Genomic DNA, 26446 nt, shown 5'->3' with positions numbered 1-26446 from the left:
CAATGACATTGATATTTTTGGTTAGTTGTGGTAGATCCCAGAGTTGGAATTGGAACAGGGAGAGAAATGGTCTTCAAAGATATCTCTTGATTGTATTTTAGCTAGGAAATTCCTTGACAATGTTAGCAAACATTTTTATTAAAATGTTGCAAAAGCAAAACAACACTGATAAAGTATTAACTAAATATGGGTTTCTCAAATCCACCCAGCCATTTGGTAACAGATGTGTGTATTTCTTCCCGTCCTTCAGTCTCTTTCTCTGAGTTAATTAGAATTACAGGATCTAGAGAGAATCTTATAAATTGTATTTTTACAGACAGGAAAACCAAATTCCAGTAATCTTGCGGGGTTTGGTCAGCTCCATACAGATACATTTTGTCAGAATCAAGGCTAGCATTCAATCTCATAACCAAGTTCACTGTGATTTCCAGTACCCTCCCTCCAGAGCTCCATCTTTCCCTGCTCTCATCACCAGCAAAGAAAATAACTCAGCAAAATGCTGGTGGTAGTTTTTAGTTAGTCCTACATTGTCTAATAATAATTAAATAAAATTATTAGTTGACCCATGTCACCAACTTGCACTGGGATTGAGGTAGGTTAAACAATACGATAGGACTCAGAAGTTTCTAATTAGAGAACAATTGTACATCTTATTGCCAATCAGAAGAGATTCATAAACATATTCTCATGCCTTGTAGATGAGAAAGCTTTAATAAAGCCAGTTGGCTAAAACAGTACTTTTTTCCCCCTCTCTCTTTCTCCCTAAGGAGGAGAAGGGTGAGAAGGAGTCCAAGGGCAAAAGTGAATCTGAGGATGAAGTAATGCCACGTAGCTTCTCAGGAAAAAAAAAAAAAAAACTCAGTCCATATCTTTCAGAAAAGTAACAAAGGCATAAATCCTACATTCTAAAAGTTTAGGAAGTCGAGTTATCTCTGCAATGTTCTCCAAACTATGTTAGTTTAATCCACTCTACTTTAATTACTTATTAACTACTTAAAAAAAGTTCTAATTCTGCCTTTCATAATGTGGACAATGCTGCCTGGAATCAAGGCTACTTCTGTGTAAAGAACAGGGACATATATTCACTGTGAGAACTATGTAGTTATGTAATTAAATATTTATGTGCTGCATACTTTGTGTGTCGATAAGCATAATTAAATATAGAGTTATCCTTTGAGAACTCAGTATTCCTGCAAATAACAAGGACCAAAAAGCCTTCTACAAGCCCAGTTTCACTGACTGTGTTATGAATAAATGTCTGCCATTTATCTTGTGAGCTCAGATGGTTAAGTACTGTATAAAAATTCTTGACCAAGTAACTATTTTTTTTTGTCTCTGACTCTTTGGAGGGCCCAAATACTAACTCCATTTACTGAGCCTGCTTGGTTAAGGGTTCTGGAGAATTTCAAGAGCATACAACAAAAAACAGTGATGCACTAACTTAGGAATGCAATTTTACAAAGCTGTCATGAAAACAGCAAACCTACTAGAGAAAAGAAAATGTTGTGAAGTATGGAAAGACTGTCTATCTTAGGGAACAAAAGGACAGTGAATATTGCAGCCTTTCTTGCCCTCCTTAACCCAAATGCTTCCCTCCCCCCAATTTAAGAAGAATTAAGAAACAAAGAGAGAGGGAACAGCTTTCATGGGAGAAATGGAAAGGTACAAGAAGGAAAACTGGAACAGTGGTGGAAAGAAACAGAGGGATGGAAGAGAGAATTCTACAGCCTAGAGTAGCTACTAGTGATTGCAGATTTTTTGACCAGGGAATAGAAGATATTTATTGCCTTTTGGCCCAGAGATAACTTTGGCTTAAAAATGCTGAAAGGTGGGGTTGGCACAGAGAGATTGAAGCAGATAGAACATTGCCAAAGACTTATTTTCAACTGTTGGCATTAATAAAGGATTAATGAGCCTGTAGATATGTAGATATTTGCAATCCTCATTCAAAAGATACAAATGCTCAAAACTCTTCAGTCCCATACAAAGTCTGAGTTTCCCTTGTGTCATGTTTTCATACCTTCTCCAGGCCAAACCAGTCTGCCTCTTCCAAATTACTCACTCTTATTTCAGATGATTTGCTTGTGGCTGTCCTTTCCCAGAGAACAGGATTACGGTTTCTTAGAAATGCTGCTTGAAATTATATTTCTCCAGGTAGAAAGTTAGACAGAGATTATGCAAACAGAGAAATGCAAAGTCATGGGAAAGGAGGTGGGGAAAATGTTAGTTAACAAACTGCAGAGTACTGTCTGTGTAATTCCTTACGTCTTCTGTGGCGACAGGTTCACTTCTAGGGAAAACTGCTCCTTTGTTTAGGAAAGCTCTTTAATAGGCTTTGTAGTTATAGGAAATGAAGCATCTATAGGGAGAAGTTAAGAAAATACACGAATTCACTCTGTAATGAAGTAGAGGGTGTTAGCCTTAGAGAAGGTTTTGTCTTTCTTTGTATGACTTGTTGCAGGTGGATTTATTCTTGGTTGTTGGTTAGTGGGGGGTGGGGGAGGAGGGATGATAAGCAGAAAACAGAGACATCAGAAGAGGTCTGTGCCATCAGAGAGGGGCAGGCACAAAAGAGCCCTCTTTTATAGGAATGGCCGAAAAAATTAAGCAACATGATATCTATACCCAGTTTTAACGTGTTTCATGTCTTGTATTATGATTCTTCTCCAACAGGTTCAAAGCTCTAGTACAGTCTTTATACGCACACTAGCTCTGTGTTAATTGGGACTTACAGAATGTTTTATGTCCACATTTGGGAATAAGTGGCGGAGGGGCGGGGAGAGGACAGCATCTGGCATGAACAGTGAGCAATGAGGCCACGGTGATTAAAAGGAAGCCAGGAGTTCAGAATGAGAGATAAGAGTGACCAAGAGACAAGATATATCTTCTGGTAATCTTCAGAAATATGGCAGAGTGCTCTGCACTAGCTCCAGCTACATTAGATGAAAGAGGATCTGGAGACATTTGGATTACCTAGGAAAATATATTACCAAATTATTTCAGGATGTTGAAAAATTAAGTTAGAATTTCTAAATATCTACATATTATGTTTCTAAAGCAATCAATTTCCAGAGGTTTAGACAGCAGATCATTTTCATCAGCATGGACCCACAGAATGGAAGAAGAGAGAGGGTAACCAAAGAGAGAGGATAGTCTGTTGCCCATCGGAGGCAGACTTGGTAGGGATGATTATGCTGCTAAAGGGAAAAGCAAGGGCTGGTTTATTTCAGCCTCAGCCTCAGGCATGCACTTATTCATCTAAGAGGGAAAGGTCTGTACTATCTTTAAGGGCATAATTAAAGGACTACACATATTTGAAATTCACTTTCAGATCTTTCAACTCTTCATAGATAAACACATTTGAAGAATGGGGAAATACTAGAAATTTGAATCTCTGACCTTTAAAAAGAGGAACAAACAAACTTTATGGAGCTTTATATGTAATGAACAAAGAATAAACTAATACTATGTTATTTCTAGATCTAGTAATGAGTAATTATTTTAATATGGTTTTAGATAGCTGATTTGAGAAACCAGTCCCTTGAGAAATCCACCCCTCTCCCCAGCCAGAACCTATACTTTGCACCACTCTATTCTTTGATTAAAGAATAAACTTTTGTTTGCCACTGGAAAAAAAAACAAAAACATCACCCTCAGATTCCTGGAGGAACTTCTGTGGGTGGCTATAAATTGATTCTCGACATCCTGAAGTGACTAATGTTTAATAGATACTTGAACAAATTTATTAATAAACTAATTCAGAGAAAGCTTAATATGTGAATTACTCTAAATATTTAAAGTACTATAAAATACTCAGAAAATATCTTTGGGTTGCTATAAAATGATCAGGGTTATCGAATTATTTCAGGATATTGAAAAATAAAGTTAGAATTTCTAAATATCTGCATATTATGTTTCTAAAATAATGAATTTCCACTGGTGCAAATAATATAAATTCATAGGCATGTATTTACATTTAACATAGTGAGTGATCATAGGTCTCAATAAAATACATCTTGAGAACTGCCGGTAAAGATTATAACAAAGATATTCACTATTATTCTGCACTAAAACCTGCCATATTAAAGAAGTTGACAAATTATTTTGAGACAGAATTATGGGTCCACTGAAACATATAAGGTCCTCTGAAACATAGACGTTTAAGGTGATAAAGACTATTTTTACTTTAGACTTTTATTCCCTAATTATTTTAATCCCAACAAAAATGAAAGAATTATTAGATTCTGAGTCCATAAGTCCCCATTTTCACATCAGCATTTTTGGTTAGAACCTAAAGGGGATTATACTACATCTCCAAACATGAAATATATGTTTTATTTTCCACAACTGTGTACATATTAAGGCTGCTATTTGAACATTAAGGTATCTGGGGAGGAGGGGGATTTCCTGTCATGGCATAGTGGAAACAAAGTCGACTAGGAACCATGAAGTTGCAGGTTTGATCCCTGGGCTCGTTAGTGAGTTAAGGATCCAGCATTGCTGTGAGCTGTGGTATAGGTCGCAGATGTGGCTCAGATAATGGTGCTGTTGTGGCTGTGACATAGGCTGGCAGCTACAGCTCTGATTTGACCCCCAGCCTGGAACTTCCATATGCCACTGGGTGTGGCCCTAAAAAAAAGAAAAAAACAATTCAATATATCTGTATTATAGTTTTTTATATATGTATAAATTATATCTTTTATATTTATTTATATATTACAAATAATACATGAATTTACATTATCATATTACATTAACAATACATTAATACATTATTGAACTGTAAATTGTAGGATATATATTTATACATGCACAAAATATCAAAATAATAAATAATGCTTCTGATGTGTTATTAATATGAGAAAAAATTCAACAGAATTTGGTAAGCAATCTGTTACACATACTTTAACAGAATCATTTGGATATTTGGTGAGTTATGCTTTATTAAAGAAAAAGTTCTTTGACAGAAAGTGGTAAGTTCTACAAAGTAGTGAGAAGTCAAAAACAGTTGTATCCTCCTTTTTTCATTCACCTCAGAGCAGGTTGGGATTTAGTTTGAACTGAAGTCAACAGAATTTGGAGAATAAAAAAATGAATAAAATTTTGAACAGCAAAGAGTATACTAAGAACAAAGTTCTAATATACCCCTGCTCTGGTAAAGCAAGTTTATTATAGATTGAGGCATGGGTGTCAGTTAAAGGACAGATGGAAATGGTAAGGACTGTTATATTGAGGAAGGGAAGAAGAGAATTCCTAGAGTAGGATGGTGTGATCAGATCTCTACGGAGCCTTGCTAAACTATTTTGCCTTTCTTTGCAATCATATTATTCCTTGCCTCTGCCAGAGTGGCAATATGGCCTCTGGAAGATTCATTTTCATTATGTCTAATGGTCTATGAACACGTGTTCTCATGAACTCTTTTCTTACTATTTCCAAAGTTTGGCCCCAGCTCAAATTCCTTCTATTTATGCTCCAGGCTAAAACTAAATGTAAAAAAACAAATATATTATATATGCTCCCAGAAAATGATATAGTGCAGTCCAGTAATCATTTGGCTTTCTGGGGAAAAATAAAAGCATTTTGGATATTAACCATGTGATAAATTTAGGTGTTACTCTTGGACAAAGGTGTCATTCCTCAAATTTTATATTTTATTGTAAACTGGAAAGCTTTGTTTCTAGTTTAAAAAAATATTAAACGAGCAAGTGTAGGCAGAATGAATGGAGTTGGGGGTGGTGCCAAAGGGATGAAAGAGTCCAAGGAAGCTCTTTGTTGCCAAAATCTATAAGCAAAAACTATGTAGCTTCTGTGGTGGTTTCTGTTTCTTTTGAAGAGGGTGAAGGGAGCAGAACCAGCCTCCATGTTTTGCCATCTCTCATTAACCTGAATCTCAGGTCCTGTCCCTCTTCCCCAAGACCTCTGCATTCTAAGAATCTCTTTCTTATTTTCATGGTGCCCTCTCAATTTTCCTGTTCCCTTGATACTGGCCTCTGTCTTGGCCCTAGTGCTCTTGTATCACAGTCATCAGATGAGATGCTGTGGCCTCAGGCTCTGCCTCTCAGCTGCCACAGAAATGCAGAATATACTTTATTTTTCTATAGCAAATCACATGGAAAAGCAAAAGCTCAGGACTCAGATCAAAATAAGTGTGAATTTTTTTCAATCAATCATGTGCAACAAGGCCAAATCAATTCATATACCTGAACCTCCATTTATTTATTTATTTGCTGGTACAGGAGATAATCTGTGTAAAACAGTTAGCATAGTACCTGGCACATACAAGCATTCATTAATTGTTGTGGGCAGTAATAATATGAATAAAATGATTACTATTATTATGTTGTTATTATTTAGATATCTAATCTAATTCCTCATCCAAGGAAGCAGTCTCTCCTACAATCTAATTTCTAGATGATTTATCCAAACTTTTTATTAAACATTTTTAATTGCTAAAAATTTACAGCAGTTTGCTCTGCCCAGCTTACATTCTGGTTCTGCCCACTGCTGCTACATGGGATTGATATACCTAGTCATTATGTTAGAACACATACATACTATAGTTATTTAAAACCATGTGTGTACTTAGTCATGAGCTAGAGATATAAGAAATGAGACAGACATGAGTATTTCAAGGGACTTGCAAACTAGTAGTCAGGAAAAAATTTGTAAGTATTATTAACAGTAGGACAGAGTATAACAGAAGGACAAATATTGTATGATTTCACTTATGTACAGTATCAAAATAGTCAAACTCATAGAAGCAGAAGATCAAATACTAGTTGCCTAGGGTTTGGGGCATGGGGGAGAGGGGTCATTGTTCAAGGGGTATAAACTTCAGTTATGCTAGATGAATAAGTTCTAGAGATCTACCATAGTTAGCAATATGGTATCATGCAGTTCAGTATTTAAGAGGGGAAATTGTGTGTTAAGTGTTCCCACTACAAATAATAATAATAACAACAATAATAATAAACAAATTTAAAATTTTTGTTAAAAAAAGAACTATAGGAATGGTCAATTATCAGAAAGTAGTTTTTAAGGCAGAATGATTCAGTTGCATCTTGAAAGATAAATAGGTTATTCCAAGCATACTGAGTCAAGAGTGAAGACTAGAACAGAATGAGGGGAAATCCTGGCAAAGGAAGCACTATGGGTAAAGACACAAAGAGCTGAGATAAACCTGGTGTTACAAGAGAGTGTGTCACAAACAGTGTCCAGGATCAAAGAGCAAAAGGAATGGGCACAGATAAGGCCAGGAGATTTAATAGAAGTCTTATTCCAGGGAGAGGTAGATGCCATGTTAATGAGTTTGGACACTTTTGCCTAAAGCAACAGAGAACCATGGACTTATTTTAAGCTGGAGAGATTCATGTCAAAATTTCAAAATGTCATTCTGTGCTTGTATACAATGCATTGGAAGGAGGGTGTTAATAAAGACATGGAACAATTTAACCACTTAGAAGTTTGCTTCAGTAATTTCTGGCAACATCTCAGTCCTTGACATGACTTCTGTTGCATAATCATACATGCAACAACATGAGATTTCATGATTTTTTAAGCAACTAAATCACACAGTTCACTTACAAGGAGGCAACAACCAGTCAAAACCCTAAGAATTTTTAGTTCTATTAGCTAACTGAAGACTCACTATTCTCTATTAAGGTAGTTGAATTTAACATGTAGCTATACTAGCTCTTAATTTTGTTGTTCCCACCATCAAGATCTTTTTCCCTTAATTCCTGCCAGAGTTAAGTGTGTTCAAAATTTTTAGAGTGACATAGGATAATATGTATTTAAATATCATTATCATTTTACTGTTAATTTTAGCATTTTATTACTCTTTAACAGGAAGGAAACTGGGTGAAAGAAACTGTAACTATGCAAATTCTTGGGGCTAAAAGTGGCAGAAAGATGCTGGAATTCAGACCTCTGACCCAGGCCCTGTATGTCATTAACTATATGATAGTTTTCAGTCAATGTGCAGTGCATTCCTGCACAGATAACTTATGCTACAAAAATCGCTAATCTTTGTTCTGTCAACTGAAAGGAATTTGGTTTTATAAATATGTGAATATAGATTACGGAGAATTAAAATCTCACATATTTCCCATGGAGAATTACCTTCATTTTAAAATAAAATAAACATCTTATTTTCTGATCCAGTAGGAAAACATTTGGTTCGTTAGTAAAATTTGAACAGGGTATAAGTTGTCAGGTAGAGAAGGAAATTTAAGACCAAAAACTAGTAAGGAAAGAGCATTAGAAATGTAATACTGACCAAATTCAGTTCAAGAAGACTCTAATTAATATTACCTATTCACAATAAAACATGTGTTCCAGACCTCATATATATAGAAAGCAAATTAATTTGGATTTTAATATCCAATGGTCAAAGGTTTTCAAATTATATAATCCACGCTTCTAAGCATACATATATTTTTTTGTCTTTTTGTCTTTTCTAGGGCTGCACGCATGGCATATGGAGGTTCCCAGGCTAGGGGTCTAATGAGAACTGTAGCCACCGGCCTAGCCAGAGCCACAACAATTGCAGGATCCAAGCTGCATCTGAGACCTACACCACAGCTCACGGCAACTCTGGATCCTTAAACCACTGAGCAAGGCCAGGGATCGAACCTGCAACCTCATAATTCCTAGTCTCATTCGTTAACCACTAAACCACGACGGGAACTCCTGAGCATATTTTAACAAGTGTTAATATAATAAAGTTCATTGAAATGTTAACTTTTTGTAATGCCAATGTTATCTCAGCACGTAGCTATAAAACTATAGTTCCAGTTTATAAAGAGATATAAAAATGTTCATTATTATAGGTTAGTAAAAATACGTAAACTTTACAATCTGTAGCTTCTTGAGTTTGACTACTATTTATAAATTTTATATACTAAGCCAAATTCCCTGTATTTCCGTGCAACCCAACCAAACCAAGATAAAGTACCACTCCATACAAAACAAAGATTCGAAAGTCACTCTGCGAGTTCTGTTGTGGCTCAGTGGTGACAAACCCAGCTAGTATCCATGAGGATGCAGGTTCAATCCCTGGCCCCACTCAGTGGGTTAAGGATCCAGCATTGCCATTCCTGAGAGCTGCAGCATAGGTCTCAGACATGGCTTGGATATGGCGTTGCTGTTGCTGTGGCTGTGGTGTAGGCTAGCAGCTGCAGTTTCAATTCAACCCCTAATCTGGGAACTTCCATATGCCCTAGGTGTGGCCCTAAAAAAATAAAAATAAAAAGTCACTCTGAACACAAAGAAGATCAATTCACAAATAATACGGCCAAAGCTGCAAACCTGGTAGTGGCTTAATTAGGTAAAGTGTAGGAGTTTACTTCTGTTCTCCTTTCTATAGCATAACCAAGCATAGCTTTTTAGGAAACTGAGTTAAAATAAAACAAAAACAAACTCAGATATATTCTTTGAAATCACAGAATGACTCACCAACAGTCAGGAACCAGAGATGGAGCCAGGGTTTTGCCAACACTGACAAATTGTATTTAATTTTAAAGTCCATATATCAAGGAAATGATTTCTTTTTAGAACACCAACTTTGCAAATCTCACTACCATAGTTTGGAATTAAAAGTTTTCCACATTGATGCCTAGTATTTTTCATACTGAATTAATGCACGGAACATCTGCTCCTCAATTTAAAAACCACCCACTAATTTTTTACAACTTAGGAAAAAAAATTCCACACTCTTTAGCCTGTCTTTCAAGATTTCTCCATGGTCTGTCCACAACCTATGTTATCAGTCAATTGCTTCTAAAAATTAAAGTCAAACATTTGTATTATCTGGTATTTATGTACATGCCACATACAGTTTGCCTCAGTAGTAATGGACAATTCATGTCTGAGATCTTAACATTAATATGGTCAAACTACAGTCAAGGTTTATTTGTAGTATTCCTACTGATATTTTTAGGGTCTGTAGTGGTTATCTTCTGTTTCATTTCTGAAATGGTAATTTGTATCTATTCTCCTTATTTCTTTGTCAGTCTTGGAGATTTGTCAATTTTATTAACATTTTTGAAGAATAAGCTTTTTGTTTTACTAATTTATCTGTCTCTTTCTCTATATATACATATATATATGTCTTTTTTAGGGCCGCACCCGAGGCACATGGATGCTCCCAGGCTAGGAGTCTAGTTGGAGCTGTAGCTGCTGGCCTACACCACAGCCACAGCGATGCCAGATCTGAGCAGCATCTGTGACCTGCACCACAGCTCACGGCAATGCCAGATCCTTAACCCACTGAGCAAGGCCCAGGATTGAACCTGCCTTATGGCTACAAGTCAGATTCATTTCCACTAGGCTGAAATGGGAACTCCTTCTCTCTATATTTTTTGCTTGTTTTCAATTTCTTTGGTGTCTATCTTACCTTACTTCTTGCTTTGGGTTTATTTTGCTCCTCTATTTCTAGATTCTTGAGATTAGATGATTGATTTGTGACATTATTTTTTCCACTATTATCTTTTTAGTGTTATAGATTTCCCTCTCAGCAATGCTTTAACTGTATCACCAAATTTTTGATATATTGTATCTCATTTTCTTTCAATTTGACCTATTTCTTGATCACCTTGAGACTTCCTTTTTGAGCTCTGAATTATTCAGTAATATGGTGCTTAGTTTTCACATGTTTAGAAGTTTTCTCTTTTATCATTCTATTCATGACTTCTAGCTTGATTCTGTTGTGGTTGGAAAATACTCTATGTATTTCATTTTTTTTTTTTTAATTTGTTGAGGTTTGTTTTATGGCCAGGACATGGTCCATATAAGGACATGACATATGTCACATACTCTACAGAGGTTCACATACTGTTTTCTCTTTCTAATTTTTCAGAGATTGGAACTTTCATTCTTCCTTACTATCTATTGTACCTTTGGTAAGATTACTTTAACATGATCTTTTTATTAGTAAAAATCTTTTAGCTCATCTCTGAGGTTCTGAGTTTCCTCTCAGATTCCCTTTGGATTGCCTTTATTTCTAAGATTGTCAATTTTTATAAAGTTAGGTACATTTGTCTTTATGTGTGTTTGGACTCTTTCTCCAAATAGCTTCCTCCTCTCTGGCCTCTCTTTTCTCTTCTTCATTTCTATAGAAAAGACAAAATATCTAAATGCATATTCAAGTTCTGACAGAGACATGGGGCTTCCCCAGCCAAGATTATTATCTGATGCAAAAGGAAAGCTAATAATTGTTTGTCCCTGCAAACTGCCTTTATTTAAAGATATAATCAACATTATGCAGTGGGGGCAGAGTTAATGAACGTAAAGAGCATTCCATTTAGTTTTATCTTCTTACCAAAATACCAAATGTGTAAGCTGAACTTACCAATGCTTGGCTTGGGAGAAGCCAATTCAATTTACGTTTTAGCAGTTGTAAGGAACACCTTAGCTAACTAGCAGCCACCATACTTCCCCACCTGTTCAGGTGATGTCCTCAATAGAGACTAAAGCCGTGGCCAAGGTGCCCCTGCTTGCTCTCCCCTTAATGTGGCTGTGGACATGAGAAGAGCACCCAGAAAGTGATACTCATCTCTTCTGCCTTCACCTTTAACTGCTATATCTCCTATATCTTTCAACCCTTAAAACTCTTTTTGCTGCCTCATCCTCTTTCTCTCTGTTAAATTTCTCTTTTGTCTTTTTTGTTTTAAGATGAGAAATAAAGAAATTATGGTGAAAATAATGCCTCTTTTTTCTCTTGCACCAATACATCCTTCTTAACAGTATTAAACTATTCGTTCAACTTTCAATATAATCATCCTGTAACTCTCACTTCTTCAAAATACCATCTAAAATCCTAGTGTGATGTAAAAAGCTCTCCAGTTATCATAATAATAATTTGTCTATATTCTTGACTGAACTGAGTCTCATGGGACAGAAACTGTGTGAGGGGAGTGGGTACAGGTGTATGCTTAATTTCCCCCATTTCCCAGCACTTAATTTAGTGCCAGGTACAAAGAAGACGCGAATCAGATCTGGCATTGCTGTGGCTGTGGCATAGGCCAGGGGCTACAGCTCTGCTTCAACCCCTGGCCTGGGAACATATATATGCAGTGGGTTCAGCCCTAAAAAGACAAAAAAAAAAAAAAAAAAATCGGTAGATAATGTGTCTCCTTTTCTTAGCAGTGTCTTCTCCGTTTTGTAAAAACAAGAGGCTCTTAGTTCACTGGTGTGATAAAGATTAACAGAGAATAAGACAAGCCTCTCTTTGACCTCTACCTCCAAGTAATATGTAAAAAATTTAGTGGATATTATGAATAAATTTTTGTCTTTGTCGTATAATTATAAGAAGTGATTTAAATGGTAAAATGTTCTTAAAATTAGGAGACAAAGCCAGTAGTCTTGGAGAGCTGTGAAGGGATGTATGCTCAAGTAGGTGGATTTTTGTTTCATATAGAAAATTAAGAGTCAGCTATATATCTGTGTCTAAAAAGGTCATTTCATCTAGAAGAGTCTTTATAAATAAAAAAGTTCCTATTTTGTGGTTTTCAATAATTTAAGTATTATTAAACAACATGAAGTATGCCTATGCTGAGGATATTTTCACAAAAATGTATGATTAATACTTTCTGTAATTCTTTTTATATTTTAAATTTGACAAATTACACTCGTGTGTGTTCATAACTTCAGCATACAGTGTTTTCTTTTTGAAAGAAGGTAAAACATACCTCAGGGAGAAAGTCAGAGGCAGTTACCACACCAGATATAATTCTCCAAAAATACATAGATAGTAGGAGGTCACCATGAAATTCTGTGTGCCCAATGTTTAGTCTTAATTGTTTAAAAAGATGCAAGGTGGGAGTTGCCATCGTGGTGCAGTGGCTAACCAATCTGATTAGGAACCATGAGGTTTCAGGTTCGATCCCTGACCTCACTCAGTGGGTTAATGATCCGGCATTGCCATGAACTGTGGTGTAGGTTGCAGATGTGGCTTAGATCCTACGTTGCTGTGGCTGTGGTGTAGGTGGGTGGCTACAGCTCTGATTAGACCCCTAGCCTGGGAACCTCCATATGATGCGGGTGAGGCCCTGAAAAGACCAAAAAAAAAAAAAAAAAAAAAAGAACAAAGATGTAAGGTCGTCAAAGATAAATACGGATCAATATGTCAATATGCATTGTTGTTCCACTCACAAATAAGAGTGGGAAGTTGAAATTTAATGTAAAATTAATTACATCAATGGAAACTTCAGTATACTAACATAAAACAGCACGTGAAATACAAAGGACAATTGTAAGTTATTTTCTGTAGACTTTAGTGCACGCTAGCAAAAGTTAGTGGGTGCATCTGTAAGCTATCTGTTCAGGATTCTTTCCTCTCTTCTTCAATTCGTAGTTCAAAGTCTTCCTCTGCCAAGTCCTGTGAGATGATAGAGAGGAGGTTGCTCTTCATTATGTGGTTTGATAATGGAACACTTGCTAGAAGCCATTTTGGCCCTTGAATAATTAATTTAGTGATACTTATTGTTTTTATACTTCAGTTTTGGAACCACATGAAGTATTTTCCTAGTTACGATTGTATCAGAATGTCTTCTAAAATTTGGTGAGAATACAAAGAATACATGGAGAATAGAAATGCTCTGTTGAAAATATGGTATTGATTTATTTTAACAGATGAAAAGAACTAAATCTTCTCAGTTAGGCCAACTGATGAGTAAGAGGGAATAGGGCTGAAAGAATTTGAAGGGTGTGAACAAAAAACATGGACAACAAATGTTTAGCATTATGCAAATTTTCACAGGGTAAAACAGCAACATGCAAGAAGAATTCTCATTCCAATAAAATGATATTTAGACAAAAACAGCTGTCATTGGATGGAAAATTCATTACTTGAGTTACTTAAACTTAAAAATAAGAAATGTCAAAGGTTTTAGCAGCTAGTAAGAAGTATAGAAACGTTATGTGTGAAGACAATACATTATGCAAATCAAACCAAAATTTTTTCAGATATCCCCTTTCACCATATCATTAAACTCCGATTCAAAAATGCTGAAAATTTTATTATATTTGGTTTCATATTTCATTCTGCACAGATGTTTATACAATGGACAATATGTGCTCCTGTTAGGAAACTGACAACATCAAATGATATGACAGGACTTCTCCATGTCCTTGTGTAATAACTCAGGACGTTCAAAATTATGTCCAAGATTATGGTGGAAATCTCAAACTTTACCACCCCATAAAGCCTTTCAGAACAAAGTAGCTCTTAATTCATTTTAATTACTAAAAAAATCACCAGTATTCAGAAAGCAGGACATTAAGGAAGAATGAGTATCATGAAATATACACGAACTCCAAAAGTTTAAGAATCATTGTTTCAGGCAATAAATATAATCGTTGAATGAGCGACTTTGCTCATTGGTAAAATTCTCTCAGTGATTTGATTCATGGTAAACCAGCACTCCAAAAGTCAGATTTCCATAATCCTAATGATATAGCAGTGTGGTTTGCTTTTGTTTTGTTTTAATTTTTTCCTTTCAAGGACCGCTAATTACAGGGATTACCTATTTCTAAGTGGAATCAGATTTTAGCATTTGATAATTCCACAGAATGTAATGGGAATGAATGCAAAATGTGATAATTTTGATTTTGATTTAATAAGAATACAAATCATGTCAACTTCAGAACATTTAATATTCAGCTCTAGCATGGCAGTTTAGAAAATATGAAAGAGGAAAATAAGGTGCACTCACATTTTGGTCCAGAGATTTCTATTGAATATTTGATGAGTGTGCTATAAGACAGGCACAATACTGAGCAGAGAGCAGTTTGAAAAAAAACACAAAATGACTTTAAGTAGATAGAGGTTTACTAAATAGGTTGGACATAAAAGCAGTTCACAAAACCATGACAGAGTGACAAAAGCAATATAAGTGACACACGTGGGCTTTTGGTAAGGGAGATAATTCGCTCATTGCTGAGGCTGATTATTTCAGCATATGCAAATATATATGGAAGGAGAGGCATTCCAGATGGTAGGAATAGAGTCAAATAATCACAGGTGGTTTATAGAGTATTGCATGGTTCAGTTTGGCTGGAACACAGCCAGTGCTGAAGCTAGACTGTGGCCAGACTGTGGAAAACTTTAAAGGCTAGGATGAGAGGTGTGGCCTTTATTCCATAGGAAAGTCAATTGAGTTTCTTAACAGACAAGTGACACATGAAATAAATGCTTTAGAGCAATTAATTTTTCAGAAATACATAGGAGAGTTGAAGTGACTAAAACATGTGAGCATGAAAGTCACTTCACAACCCTGAACCACTGCAAAATCTTAAAATAATCAAACTGAGGTATGGGGCTGGCAGCAAGAATGGAAAAGAAGAAAGACAAAGAAGGAAGGATAGAAGAATATTACAGTATACTCCCAAATTTAACACTGGCAGTATATTTTAATACAAATACTTGAGCTGGGGCTCTATCGGTAAATTTCACTAGATAAATTAATGATAATATTTAGAAGTATATTCATGCGTAATGTTACAATTACAACATAGATCTAGTCATTTTTAACAGTTCAATAGATGTTAACAAAGTGCGCTACATTTAATTATATAATTTTATAATTTTCATTTAAAAATTGAATATTTAATTTAATTAGAATGAGAATGAATGAGTTAAAGATGTAGTGTAAGTAGGTAGGAGTAAATATAATTTCACTGGTGTGAATCAATGGTGATAAAATCAACAAGTAATTAATGAAGGCTTATCAAGTACAAACTATTATACTACTTTTTGAGGAATTTGAATAATATATGTGCAAAGAAATAACCTGCTTATTAAAGATAATTTTAAAAAACCAAGAATTTCACAAATGGATAAAAATTTAATAATGATAAACATAACAACCCATGTATGTCACCGAAAGGGAAAGTTAAAACTTCAACTATACAGTAATCTTGAAAAATAAGTGATATTTAACAAGTTAATCCTCTATCTAGCTTTGAGTTCTCCCTAATTTTTTATTTATTTTTTTAATTTTTTAAAATTTTTTGTCTTTTTGCTTTTTCTAGGGCCCCTCCCATGGCACATAGAGGTTCCCAGGCTAGGGGTCTAATCAGAGTTGTAGTCTCCGGCCTATGCCAGAGCCACAGCAATATAGGATCCGAGCCGCATCTGCGACCTACACCACAGCTCACGGCAATGCCCGATCCTTAACTCACTGAGCAAGGCCAGGGATCGAACCCTCAGCTTCATGGTTCCTAGTCGGATTCGTTAACCACTGCGCCACGACAAGAACTCTTCCCTAATTAAAAAATATGTTTTATTATATCAGAACTATTCTTCAAATCAATATCATGTTTCACTATTAAATCATTGTACCGTGCTGGGTACAGACAGCTAGATATTCAGCTGTGTGTTGTGTGGGGCATTGGACTAAATAACAATTATTGCTATATTGTAACACTTGTGTTTTCACTTATAATCTCTATTTTTCGCTCTCTCATCACTTTCCCAGACGTTTCTGCTTGTGCTATTCCCTAAATTACTATCATCATAGACATTACCAGCCAAAAGAGAGCCTTTCTTTTCAATCATTTACACAGAATAGAATCGGGGGTTTTGTTCTATCTTTTTTGCTGAGCCCTGAGGAGTTGTTTCCTTGACCACCAGAGATTTTCTTCTTGGCGTATTTCCTCCCATTAAACATGGGAATTATAAGATGCAGAATGAGTAAATCCAGGATGGACCCACTGGGGATATTCATGAGAACTAGAAGATAAGTTTCTTTGGAAATGCTTAAGATGCCATTGAACTTCCTTTCAACAAAAGTTAGACTTATGTCTGGGTACTTCATTTATTCTTTAATAAATTCAGGGAAATAGACTTTTATTTTTCTTCTTATTTTTGATATTACTAATTCTTTTATTTTTAAACTAAATACTCATTCTTTGAATTTAGATGACAGAACTGGGCCTGGAAGCTAAGTCACTTGACTACCAATATGTTTCTTTTTACTTTAACTGGGAATCACTTTTCTGAGTTTCTGCTTCTTTAGTGAAGAAAGGAGCAGATCATCTGTAAATGCCCCTCCGATTCTTGGTTTCCAGGTATTATAATCAATTCTGGAACTCAACTGTCAATCAATGAAAACTTTTAAAATGTGCTTGGATGAGTTACTGCTAAGCACCAGACTGTGAGTTTTGCTTTAGGTAAGTTATTTAATCTCCTATGAAGATGAGAATGGTGACTCTATTTTCATTATTACTCCAAGAGAACTGATGTATTTAAAAGTCTGAACAACAGGTTTCAGAAAGATGTAGCTCTTATGAGAATATCAGGGATTATTGTGATTCTAGCATACTTTTATCTTTTGTCTTTTTAGGGCTGCACCCACAGAATATGGAGGTTCCCAGGCTAGGGGTTCAATAGGAGCTGTAGCTGTCAGCCTACACCACAGCCACAGCAATACGGGACCCTAGCCGTTTCGCGACCTGCACCAAGCTCACAGCAATGCCAGATCCTTAACCCACTGAGCAAGGACAGGGATTGAACCCACATCCTCATGGATACTAGTTGGATTCATTAACCACTGAGCCATGATGGGAATTCCTCTAGCATACTTTTAAATGACCTTTTCCCATACACCAATAGTGAAATAAGTAACAGAAAAAAAATGTAGGTTCTAAAGAATGAATTACTCAGAAGTTATTTGAATAACACTAAATTCTTATTAACTCATTAAATTGAGTCAGATATATTTTCTGAGTAAAATTTAAATATTGAGAAATGAATTAGGTAACTTGTACTTTAAGTTTCTTTGTAAAAATATTTTTTTTATTTTGATTCCTATGGGGTTTGGAGGAGGATCAAAATTCCCCTTTTCTTTTAATTTTTGAATATACACAGATAATTATCACTGTACTGTTTGTGTTACATAAAAAATAGCACTGTCTCCTTTTATCCTTTCAGCAATAAGGGTGATCTTTCTATGCACTTATCATTGCACTTTGAATAAAATTACAGTTTCTTAGCATGATTTTCAAAAATATACACAGAACCTAGCTCCTGCCTACTTTCTCAATCCCTTCCTGTTAGTTTTTTTCCCATAGGCACTACACTCCTGAAACTAAGGAAACTAATCAGATTAAGAGACTTTGGGAGTCAGGAAGCTTAAGGGAAGGTGATTTGGAAACTGAATTGTGCTCTGGAAACAGAATTGCTCCAATTACGCTGATACCCATTTGACATCAGAAATAGTCAAGATGGTCCTAATAAAAGGTTTACTCCTTGGTAAAAGTATTCTTGGTAATAATAATAATAATCCCAATTATTTGCTTTAATTGACTTTAATCCTCTCAGGTTCTCTGAGGTGGATGGTTTTTTTTACAAATGGGAAAAATGAGGCTCTGAGAGGTTAGTCACTTGCCCAGTCATGCAGTTTACACATGTTGGGACTGGGTTTTAACCCTGGTCTAGGGGATCCTGAGTGCATGCTCTTACCCACTAGGGTTCTGCTTCTTTCCGTTATCACCTCATAAAGAAGGAATGCTCATCAGAGCACAATCAGAAAATAGTATTTTGAATATATATTGTTAAAATATACCTTTTATAGATCATAGAATGGTTTGCATCAAAATTGTTTGTAGGAAATATCATCGTACCGTCATTTTATTCTGTGTGAATTTTAGAGGAAAAGCAATTTTGTTTGTGTTTTTATCGCCAGTGTACTTAAACATTTACAGCATGGTGTGATCCTAAATTCCTTCAAGAATCAAGTACTTTTTTTTTCACATTCAGTTATCTATTTTCATTTTATTACTATTTTGTACTTCAAATACACCCAGTTACAATTAAATCCCATAATTTCCACCCTTAACATCTGGATAAATACATATAGATTCTATGCCAAAGAGCTATAATGCATGGAAAAATTCTCTTGGCATTCACTAGACTTTTCCGTTTCTTTAAAATTAGTCTTTACTTCTGTTGTAAGCAGAGATGAAGCATATAATTGGCTCATTTTTTTCTACTCAATGTTATATTTGCTGTTTTCTTCTGTCAATTTTCCCCCATACATCTGTTGCCTCTAGTTTTGATAAAGAAGCTTCTCATCCTAATGAGAGTGCTTAAGTACTGATTATTTTCCTTTATTGTCTATAAAGGGGCCATATGTTCATTTTTTAAAGTTTCCCAAATTACTCGATGTTTGTCCCCTGATGATCTCAGGCCTATTAAAGGATATATTAGAGTATAATATATCTCTAATATATATTAGATGATGGTGAGTTTGATTGCTCAGATGGACTGCCAAGACAAACCCTGCTAAAATAGCATATCCTTTGTATTTCATTGAGTAAATTAATGTCCCTGAAGTTTCACAACTTGGTGCAACACCTAAAAATTAAAATGGCATCTGGAAAGCTCAGACTCAATAAGTTACATGATACACAAAACATTAATCTTGGAGGCATGAGGCTATTTCACAAAATTCTCATACTTAGCTTGCCAATTATCATGAAGAAAGTCACTGTGTGTTAAGAACCTGTCGAGAGCTTGGTTTTTACAGGAGAATTTTAATAATACATAATATTTAACCATGTAATTAATTTCAACTATGCAAAATCAACCACCTATAACTGTGAAGACTGTATTTGGTAGAGTTATGAGACCAGACATCATATCTGCCAATTATGGTTTAAACTGGAATCATTTTCCCTAAGAGGACTGGGCCATTTTCTTTGCAAACCAGCACTTTTTATCACAGTCTTGGTTTTCTAAGGCCAGTTGCAGTAGCAGTTTTTCTTACTGCTTTATAGATATTCTGTTTTCTCTAGGAATCTCATGTGATCACTTGGGATAGATGATGCTTGAAAGTCCAATGTTTTTGCAAAGTATACTATTTTGTGATATGTTTTATATTTTGTTTTTAGTTTAAAACTCCCAATCCACAATGGTCAAGAAGAATATATAAATATTTCCTCACACATGTACTTGCCAGTATAACTTGCCTGAGATATAAAACAGCTAAGTGACAATTGAGAAGTTTTCATCACTGAGCATGTTCTTTCTGAAGGTTACAATAACCTTGGATGTCAGAACTGTGCTCTGACCCCTAAATGATACTGTTGTGGAACTCTTTAGTAAAACCAAAAGGGTGAAAATTATATTTGTCATTAAATCTCCATGAACATTTTGCTAACATAGTTATTGGTTTTCAGCATTCTTTCTTCTAGCTTTTTATTAGCAGAATTCTGAGGAGAGTGCTTAAGAGAAGTTTTCACCTTGCTGGGCTTAATTTCCAAAATATACAAACAGCTCAGACAACTCAAAAACAAAACAACAAACAACCAAATCAAAAATGGGCAAAAGCTCTAAATAGACAGTTTTCCAAAGATGACATACAGATGCTCAACATCACTAGTTATTAGGAGAAATGCAAATCAAAACTAAAATGAGGAGAGTTCCCATTGCAGCTCAGTGGGTTTAGAACCCGACGTAGTGTCCTTGAGAATGCTGGTTCAATCCCTGGCCTTGCTCAGTGGGTTAAGAATTTGGCATTGCTGCAAGTTGTGGTGTAGGTTGCATATGTGGTTTTGATCCAGTGTTGCATGGTTGTGGCAATATGCTGGTAGCTGCAGCTCCGAGTTGACCCCATCCTAGGAAATTTCATTTGCTGCAGATGTGCGCATAAAAAGAAAACCAAACAAATAAACAAAAACTACAATGAGACATCCTCTGACACTGGACAGAATGTCTATCATCAAAAAGTCTATGAATAATAAAAGCTTGACAGGGTGTGGAGAGAAGAGAACCCACATACATCATGTGTGGGAATGTAAATTTGTGCAGCCACTATGGAAAACAGTAAGGAAGTTCCTTAAAAAACTAAAAATAGAATTGCCATGTAATCCAGCAATCCCATGCTTGGGAATATATCTGTGGAAAACTATAATTGGAAAAGATAGATGAACCCCAATAGCAGCACTATTTATAATAGCCAAAACATGGAAGCAAACTAAAAGTTTATTGATAGATGAAAGGATTGAGAAGATGTGGTACATATATATATAGTGGAATACTACTCAACCATAAAAAAGAATGAAATAATGGGCATTTGCAGCAACATGGTTAGACCTAGAGATTATCATACCAACTGAAGTCAGCCAGAAAAAGAAAGACAAATATCATATATCACATATATGTGAAATCTAAAATATAATAAAAATTAACTTATTTACAAAACTGAAACAGACTCAGAGAGATGTGGAAAACTTATTGTTACCAAAAGGGGAAGGAGAAGAAACGATAAATTAGGAATTTGTGACTTGCAGGTACAGACTACTATATATAAAATATACAACAAGGTCCTACTGTATAGCACAAGGAACTATATTCAATATCCTGTAATAAACCATAATGGAAAAGAAAAAAAAAAGTTTCCACCTAGCTTTTAAAATACTTTTTAGTAACAAAACTACAAATGAATTTCAATAACAGGTACTGTTTAGAAATACTATCTATATATGCATTATGAACTGTTGATACTAAGACATTTAGTTGGTAAAAATTGGCTTCTATTTTATCAAAAGAATATCTTACTTTATGTTAGGTTTTTTCTTTTTTTTTTTTTTGGTCTGTCTTTTTAAGGCTGCACCACCAGCATATGGAGGTTCCCAGGCTAGGGGTCTAATCGAAGCTATAGCTGCAGACCTATGCCACAGCCACAGCAATGCAGGATCCAAGCCGAATCTGTGACTTACACCACAGCTCATGGCAATGCCGGATCCTTAACCCACTGAGTGAGGTCCAGGATAGAACCCTAAACCTCATGGTTCCTAGTTGGATTTACTTCTGTTGCGCCACAATGGGAACGCTGTTTTTTGTTTTTTTGTTTTTTTTTTTTAATTTTGGAACATCATTGTAATTTAATTAAATCTATCTGTGTTTGAAGAAGTATTTTTTTTTGTGCTTCAAGAAGATAATCATTATTGTTTAATATCTCATTCCCCCTCCCTTAACATCCTACTTACAGTTCTTTTCATAAGCTGGTAGAAGGTAATAAATTTATTTTAATAATTATAAATGGGAGTAACCATCGTGGCTCAGTGGTTAACAAGTCCTACTAGGAACCATGAGGTTGCTGGTTCGATCCCTGGCCTCGCTCAGTGGGTTAAGGATCCAGCGTTGCCGTGAGCTGTGGTGTAGGTTGCAGACCTGGCTCAGATGCCGCACTGCTGTGGCTCTGGTGTAGGCCAGCGGCTACAGCTTCAGTTAGACCCCTAGCCTGGGAACTTCCATATGCCGTGGGTGCGGCCCTAGAAAAGGCAAAAAGACAAAAAAAAAAAATTATAAATGTACTCATCCAATATTGATGGTGAGTAACAGGAGGTGAGAACTTTCATTCAGTTCACTCATTGATTTATACATTCAGACATTAGTCTATATTAAAGCAAATAATAAATATTTGATTTTCAACCTTCAGCTTTGGTATCAACCCTCTACAGAATATCTGCATTTCAAGTTTGAGATGGAATTCAGACACAAGCTGATGCAGCTTGCATTAATCAGTAAATAGAGCAATTAAAAATGAGAAAAAATTAATTTTATATGTACTTTCATTTATACCTTTTCAAGTGTTTCTCAATCCATTGTGTAAATTCAAGTTTTTATTATATACATGTTGTCTAAAGAATTACTTTTAATATTTTGTTGTGGGTGTTTGTTGTTATAAACTATGCTGTTTTTATGGAGTTCCATCTTGTGGTCCAGTGGAAATGGATCCAACTAGTAATCATGAGGTTACGGGTTCAATCCCTGGCCTCACTCCATGGGTTAGGGATCTGGCATTGCCGTGAGTTATGCTGTAGGTCACAGACGCAGCTGGGATCTGGTGTTGTTATGGTTATGGCGCAGGTCGGCAGCTGTAGCTTCGATTCAACCCCTAGCCTGGGAACCTCCATATGCCGTGGGTTTGGCCCTAAAGAGCAAAAAAAGCAAATAAATAAACAAACTATGTTGTTTTTTCTTTATCTGAAAAAGTTTTACTTTTCTTCCACTTTTGAAAATAATTTATACTAGAGAGGGTATTCATTTGACATGTTTTTCCCTTGAGGTATTTTAAAGATGTCACTTTGAGATGTCTACCCTTAGTCTACACACACTCTGTTCCCTGATCTTGGAGCTTTCTTAGTAACCCTGTCACTATATCAGTGGTACATGACTTCTAATGTTCTGACTTTTCCCTGGTATCAAAGGCTATTTTTTCCTTTCTTTTCTTAAACTTCAGTGGATTTCCAGGTGTTTTTTGAAAGCTACAGGTGTTTGCCTCAGTTGTATAAAGCTGATGTTCAGTAGAGGAAATGGGAAAGAATAATCCAGATGAGGTTTTGTGGCTTTCCCAGAGTGGTTGTTACTTTCCTCATGAAGGCTACATCAATCAGGAGACAATCCCTGATTGCCCAGCCTGACCCAAATCTTTCTTATGAGCACCTAGAGATGGGAGTGGACAAAAGCCTGAGATTAAGGGCAATCTCCTTATGTCTATAGCTTGAAGCAATCTAGACTCTTCTACTAGCCAACATTCAACCTTTAGAAATCTGTTAAAACATTTAGCTAATTTTCCTAACAGTTTGTTTGATATATGTCCCTGCCTACCATGCTTCCTGTGGGTGAACCAGTGTTCACATCTTGCCTCTCTTTGGAGGCACCTGTATTTCCTTAGACTTAAGGCTACTTGATTTCCTGCGGCCTCAGCTTTTTGATGGGTTCAAGAAAATTTATGATTTGGTAAATTATCCAACTTGACGTTGTTGGAAGGAGAACAATGCTCTCTCAAGTTTTCTACATCTTAAGATAAAACTAAAGCCCTTTTAAATTGATTTTGAAGATATGACTTATAGAATTACATATGAGTTATATTGACAATTTATTAAATATAGTTTTTATAAATTTACAAATTGTCCTGAAATACTTAACCAACATAAATTTTCTTCATCTTGAATTCCTTGAGGGTTGCTAAATAAATAAGGATAGGAATTAGTGATGCAGAAAATACTGGATTATTGAGCAAATACTTAACCCATTTCATATTTGGGATCCACTATTGGTACCATTAACTCAATATATGAATGATGAGATCATTGCTTGATTTTTTTTTAATGACAAAATTTGGTTTGACATTGAAATAACTCATAAATGCCTTTTCAAATCTTAGGTTCTTTGGGAATATAATATGAAATGATGTGTTCAATACATGTTAATGACTTGAAATAATTATTTAAGAACAATAAAACTGCTTTACTTCAACTACTCGAATAAGATGCTTTTAACTCATGAATTGTCATAATAAATTGTAATTTAGTTCATTAGTCAGATACTAAAGTGATTTTGACAATTGTTTGGCTGAATCTTAAATAACTCAAGTAACTTGTGTTTACAAAATATAGACATTATTATTAAAAATATAATTTGATTTTCAGCATTTAAAAATGTCAGGTTTATACAAACTGCTTCGTAGTTTCATCCTAATTTCAATTTCCAGTGTATTTGAGAAAATGGGAAATAAGACTTTGAAGAATTGATTTTCCACTTTAGAAACTTTAAAATCTAATAGAAATTGAGAAGAAATAAATTGGATTTAGGATTTAAATACATAAACATCCTCACATTTTAATTCAACAATTTTTTTCAACAAATATTTGTATGGTATTTTCTATGGCCAAGCATTGTGCTGGGTGCAGACAAACACAAACATGAAGTAACACAATCCTAAGAGATCAAAAAGTATGAATATGACTTCATAAAAATTATAAAATAACTGGGAAAAAAACCCCACCAGAAACAAAGTCAAAAGCCAAACAGACTTATATGAGCAAAAAAAGTCAGTTTTATTCATATTTAAAAGTTTATATAAACAGGTAAATCCCAATAGACCAAAGGCCAAATGAAAATTGGTAAAGTGACATGAATGGCACACATAAAAGGAAAATCAAATCAGTTTTAAACTTGTGAAGAGATAAATAGACTTGTGGTTGCCCAGGGGGAGAGGGAAGGAGTGGGATGGATTTGGGAGCTTGGGGTTAATGGATGCAAACTATTGCTTTTGGAATGGATTAACAATGAGATCCGGCTGTGTGGTACTGAGAAATATGTCTAGATACTTACAACGCAGCATGACAACAGGAGAAAAAAATATGTATACATATACGTGTAACTGGGTCCCCATGCTGTACAGTGGGGGAAAAAAAAAAAGGTGTTGGGGGAAATAACAATAAAAAATAAATTAAAAAAAAGAAAGATATATAATCTCACTTCTAATAAGTGAAATGAAATATAAAGTTAAATTTGTTCTTTTTTACCAATCATATTGGTAGAATTTTTAAAAATCATTAAATGCTCTATAAACAAGGAGAAGGAGAAACAGGCAACACCATTTGTTACTGGTGGGAGAGTAAATTGACATAAAATCTTTGGAGATCATTTTGTCGATATAAAAGAACAAAATATATATAACCACTTCCAACAATTTTACTCTTCAAGCATCTAAAATTGTAAGTTTATGAATATGCATTGGGACATGCTTATTTGTATTGACCAAACTATGTGGAAATATATATTAATAAGGGACATTCATCAGACAATGTACATGTAAAATAAAATATAAAATATACGTTGTATAATGTATCAAATGTGCTATCATACATTTAGAGAAGAGGCTACTATGCTACTTTTAAAACAAATATTGTTTCAATAGGAACTATCACAGAATTACCTCTAAGATATATTGTTAAGTGGAGTATGTAAACTGTAGAACATTGTAGAGTATATGCTACAACCTTGATAAGCTATGTAAATGTGTGTCAGGGAATTCCCTAGTGGCTCAGGAGATTAGGGATTCAGCACTGTCACTGCTGTGGCTCAGGTCACTACATGGCACAGGTTCGATCCCTGGCCCAGGAACTTCTGCATGCCACGGGCACAGCCAAAAATATGTGTGTCATTGTGCTGCCATGAGTTAATTTGTGTTCGTATTTGCATGAATTATTTTGAAGGATACAGACTAAATTATACGAATTTTGGGGGAAGTCTAGGGAACTGCAAATATTGTGAAAATCCTTATTTTACTTTGTATAATCTCTCTTCCTTATCAAATATATGTTATACATAAAATTAAAACAGGAGTTCCCGTCGTGGCGCAGTGGTTAACGAATCCGACTAGGAACCATGAGGTTGCGGGTTCGGTCCCTGCCCTTGCTCAGTGGGTGAATGATCCGGCGTTGCCGTGAGCTGTGGTGTAGGTTGCAGACGCGGCTCGGATCCTGCGTTGCTGTGGCTCTGGCGTAGGCCGGTGGCTACAGCTCCGATTCAACCCTAAGCCTGGGAACCTCCATATGCCGCAGGAGCGGCCCAAGAAATAGCAACAACAACAACAAAAAGACAAAAGACAAAAAAAAAAAAAAAAAATTAAAACAAAACATATGTCAG

The 26446-nt window shown here is 35.4% G+C and overlaps 1 protein-coding gene across 1 annotated transcript in view; it reads left to right on the top strand.

The window, feature by feature from the left end:
* The window catches only part of DIRC1 (disrupted in renal carcinoma 1), a 49872-nt gene continuing 23991 nt past the window's right edge, over positions 566 to 26446 (top strand). Inside the window, 2 exon segments of the mRNA XM_005674557.2 lie at positions 566 to 592; positions 768 to 818. Coding sequence (XP_005674614.1) covers positions 566 to 592; positions 768 to 818 — 78 coding nt within the window.

Source organism: Sus scrofa, chromosome 15, assembly GCF_000003025.6.
Source record: "Sus scrofa isolate TJ Tabasco breed Duroc chromosome 15, Sscrofa11.1, whole genome shotgun sequence".
Lineage (NCBI taxonomy): Eukaryota > Metazoa > Chordata > Mammalia > Artiodactyla > Suidae > Sus > Sus scrofa.
Note: the sequence above shows the minus strand (reverse complement) of the source record. Positions and strands in the feature narration are given on the sequence as shown.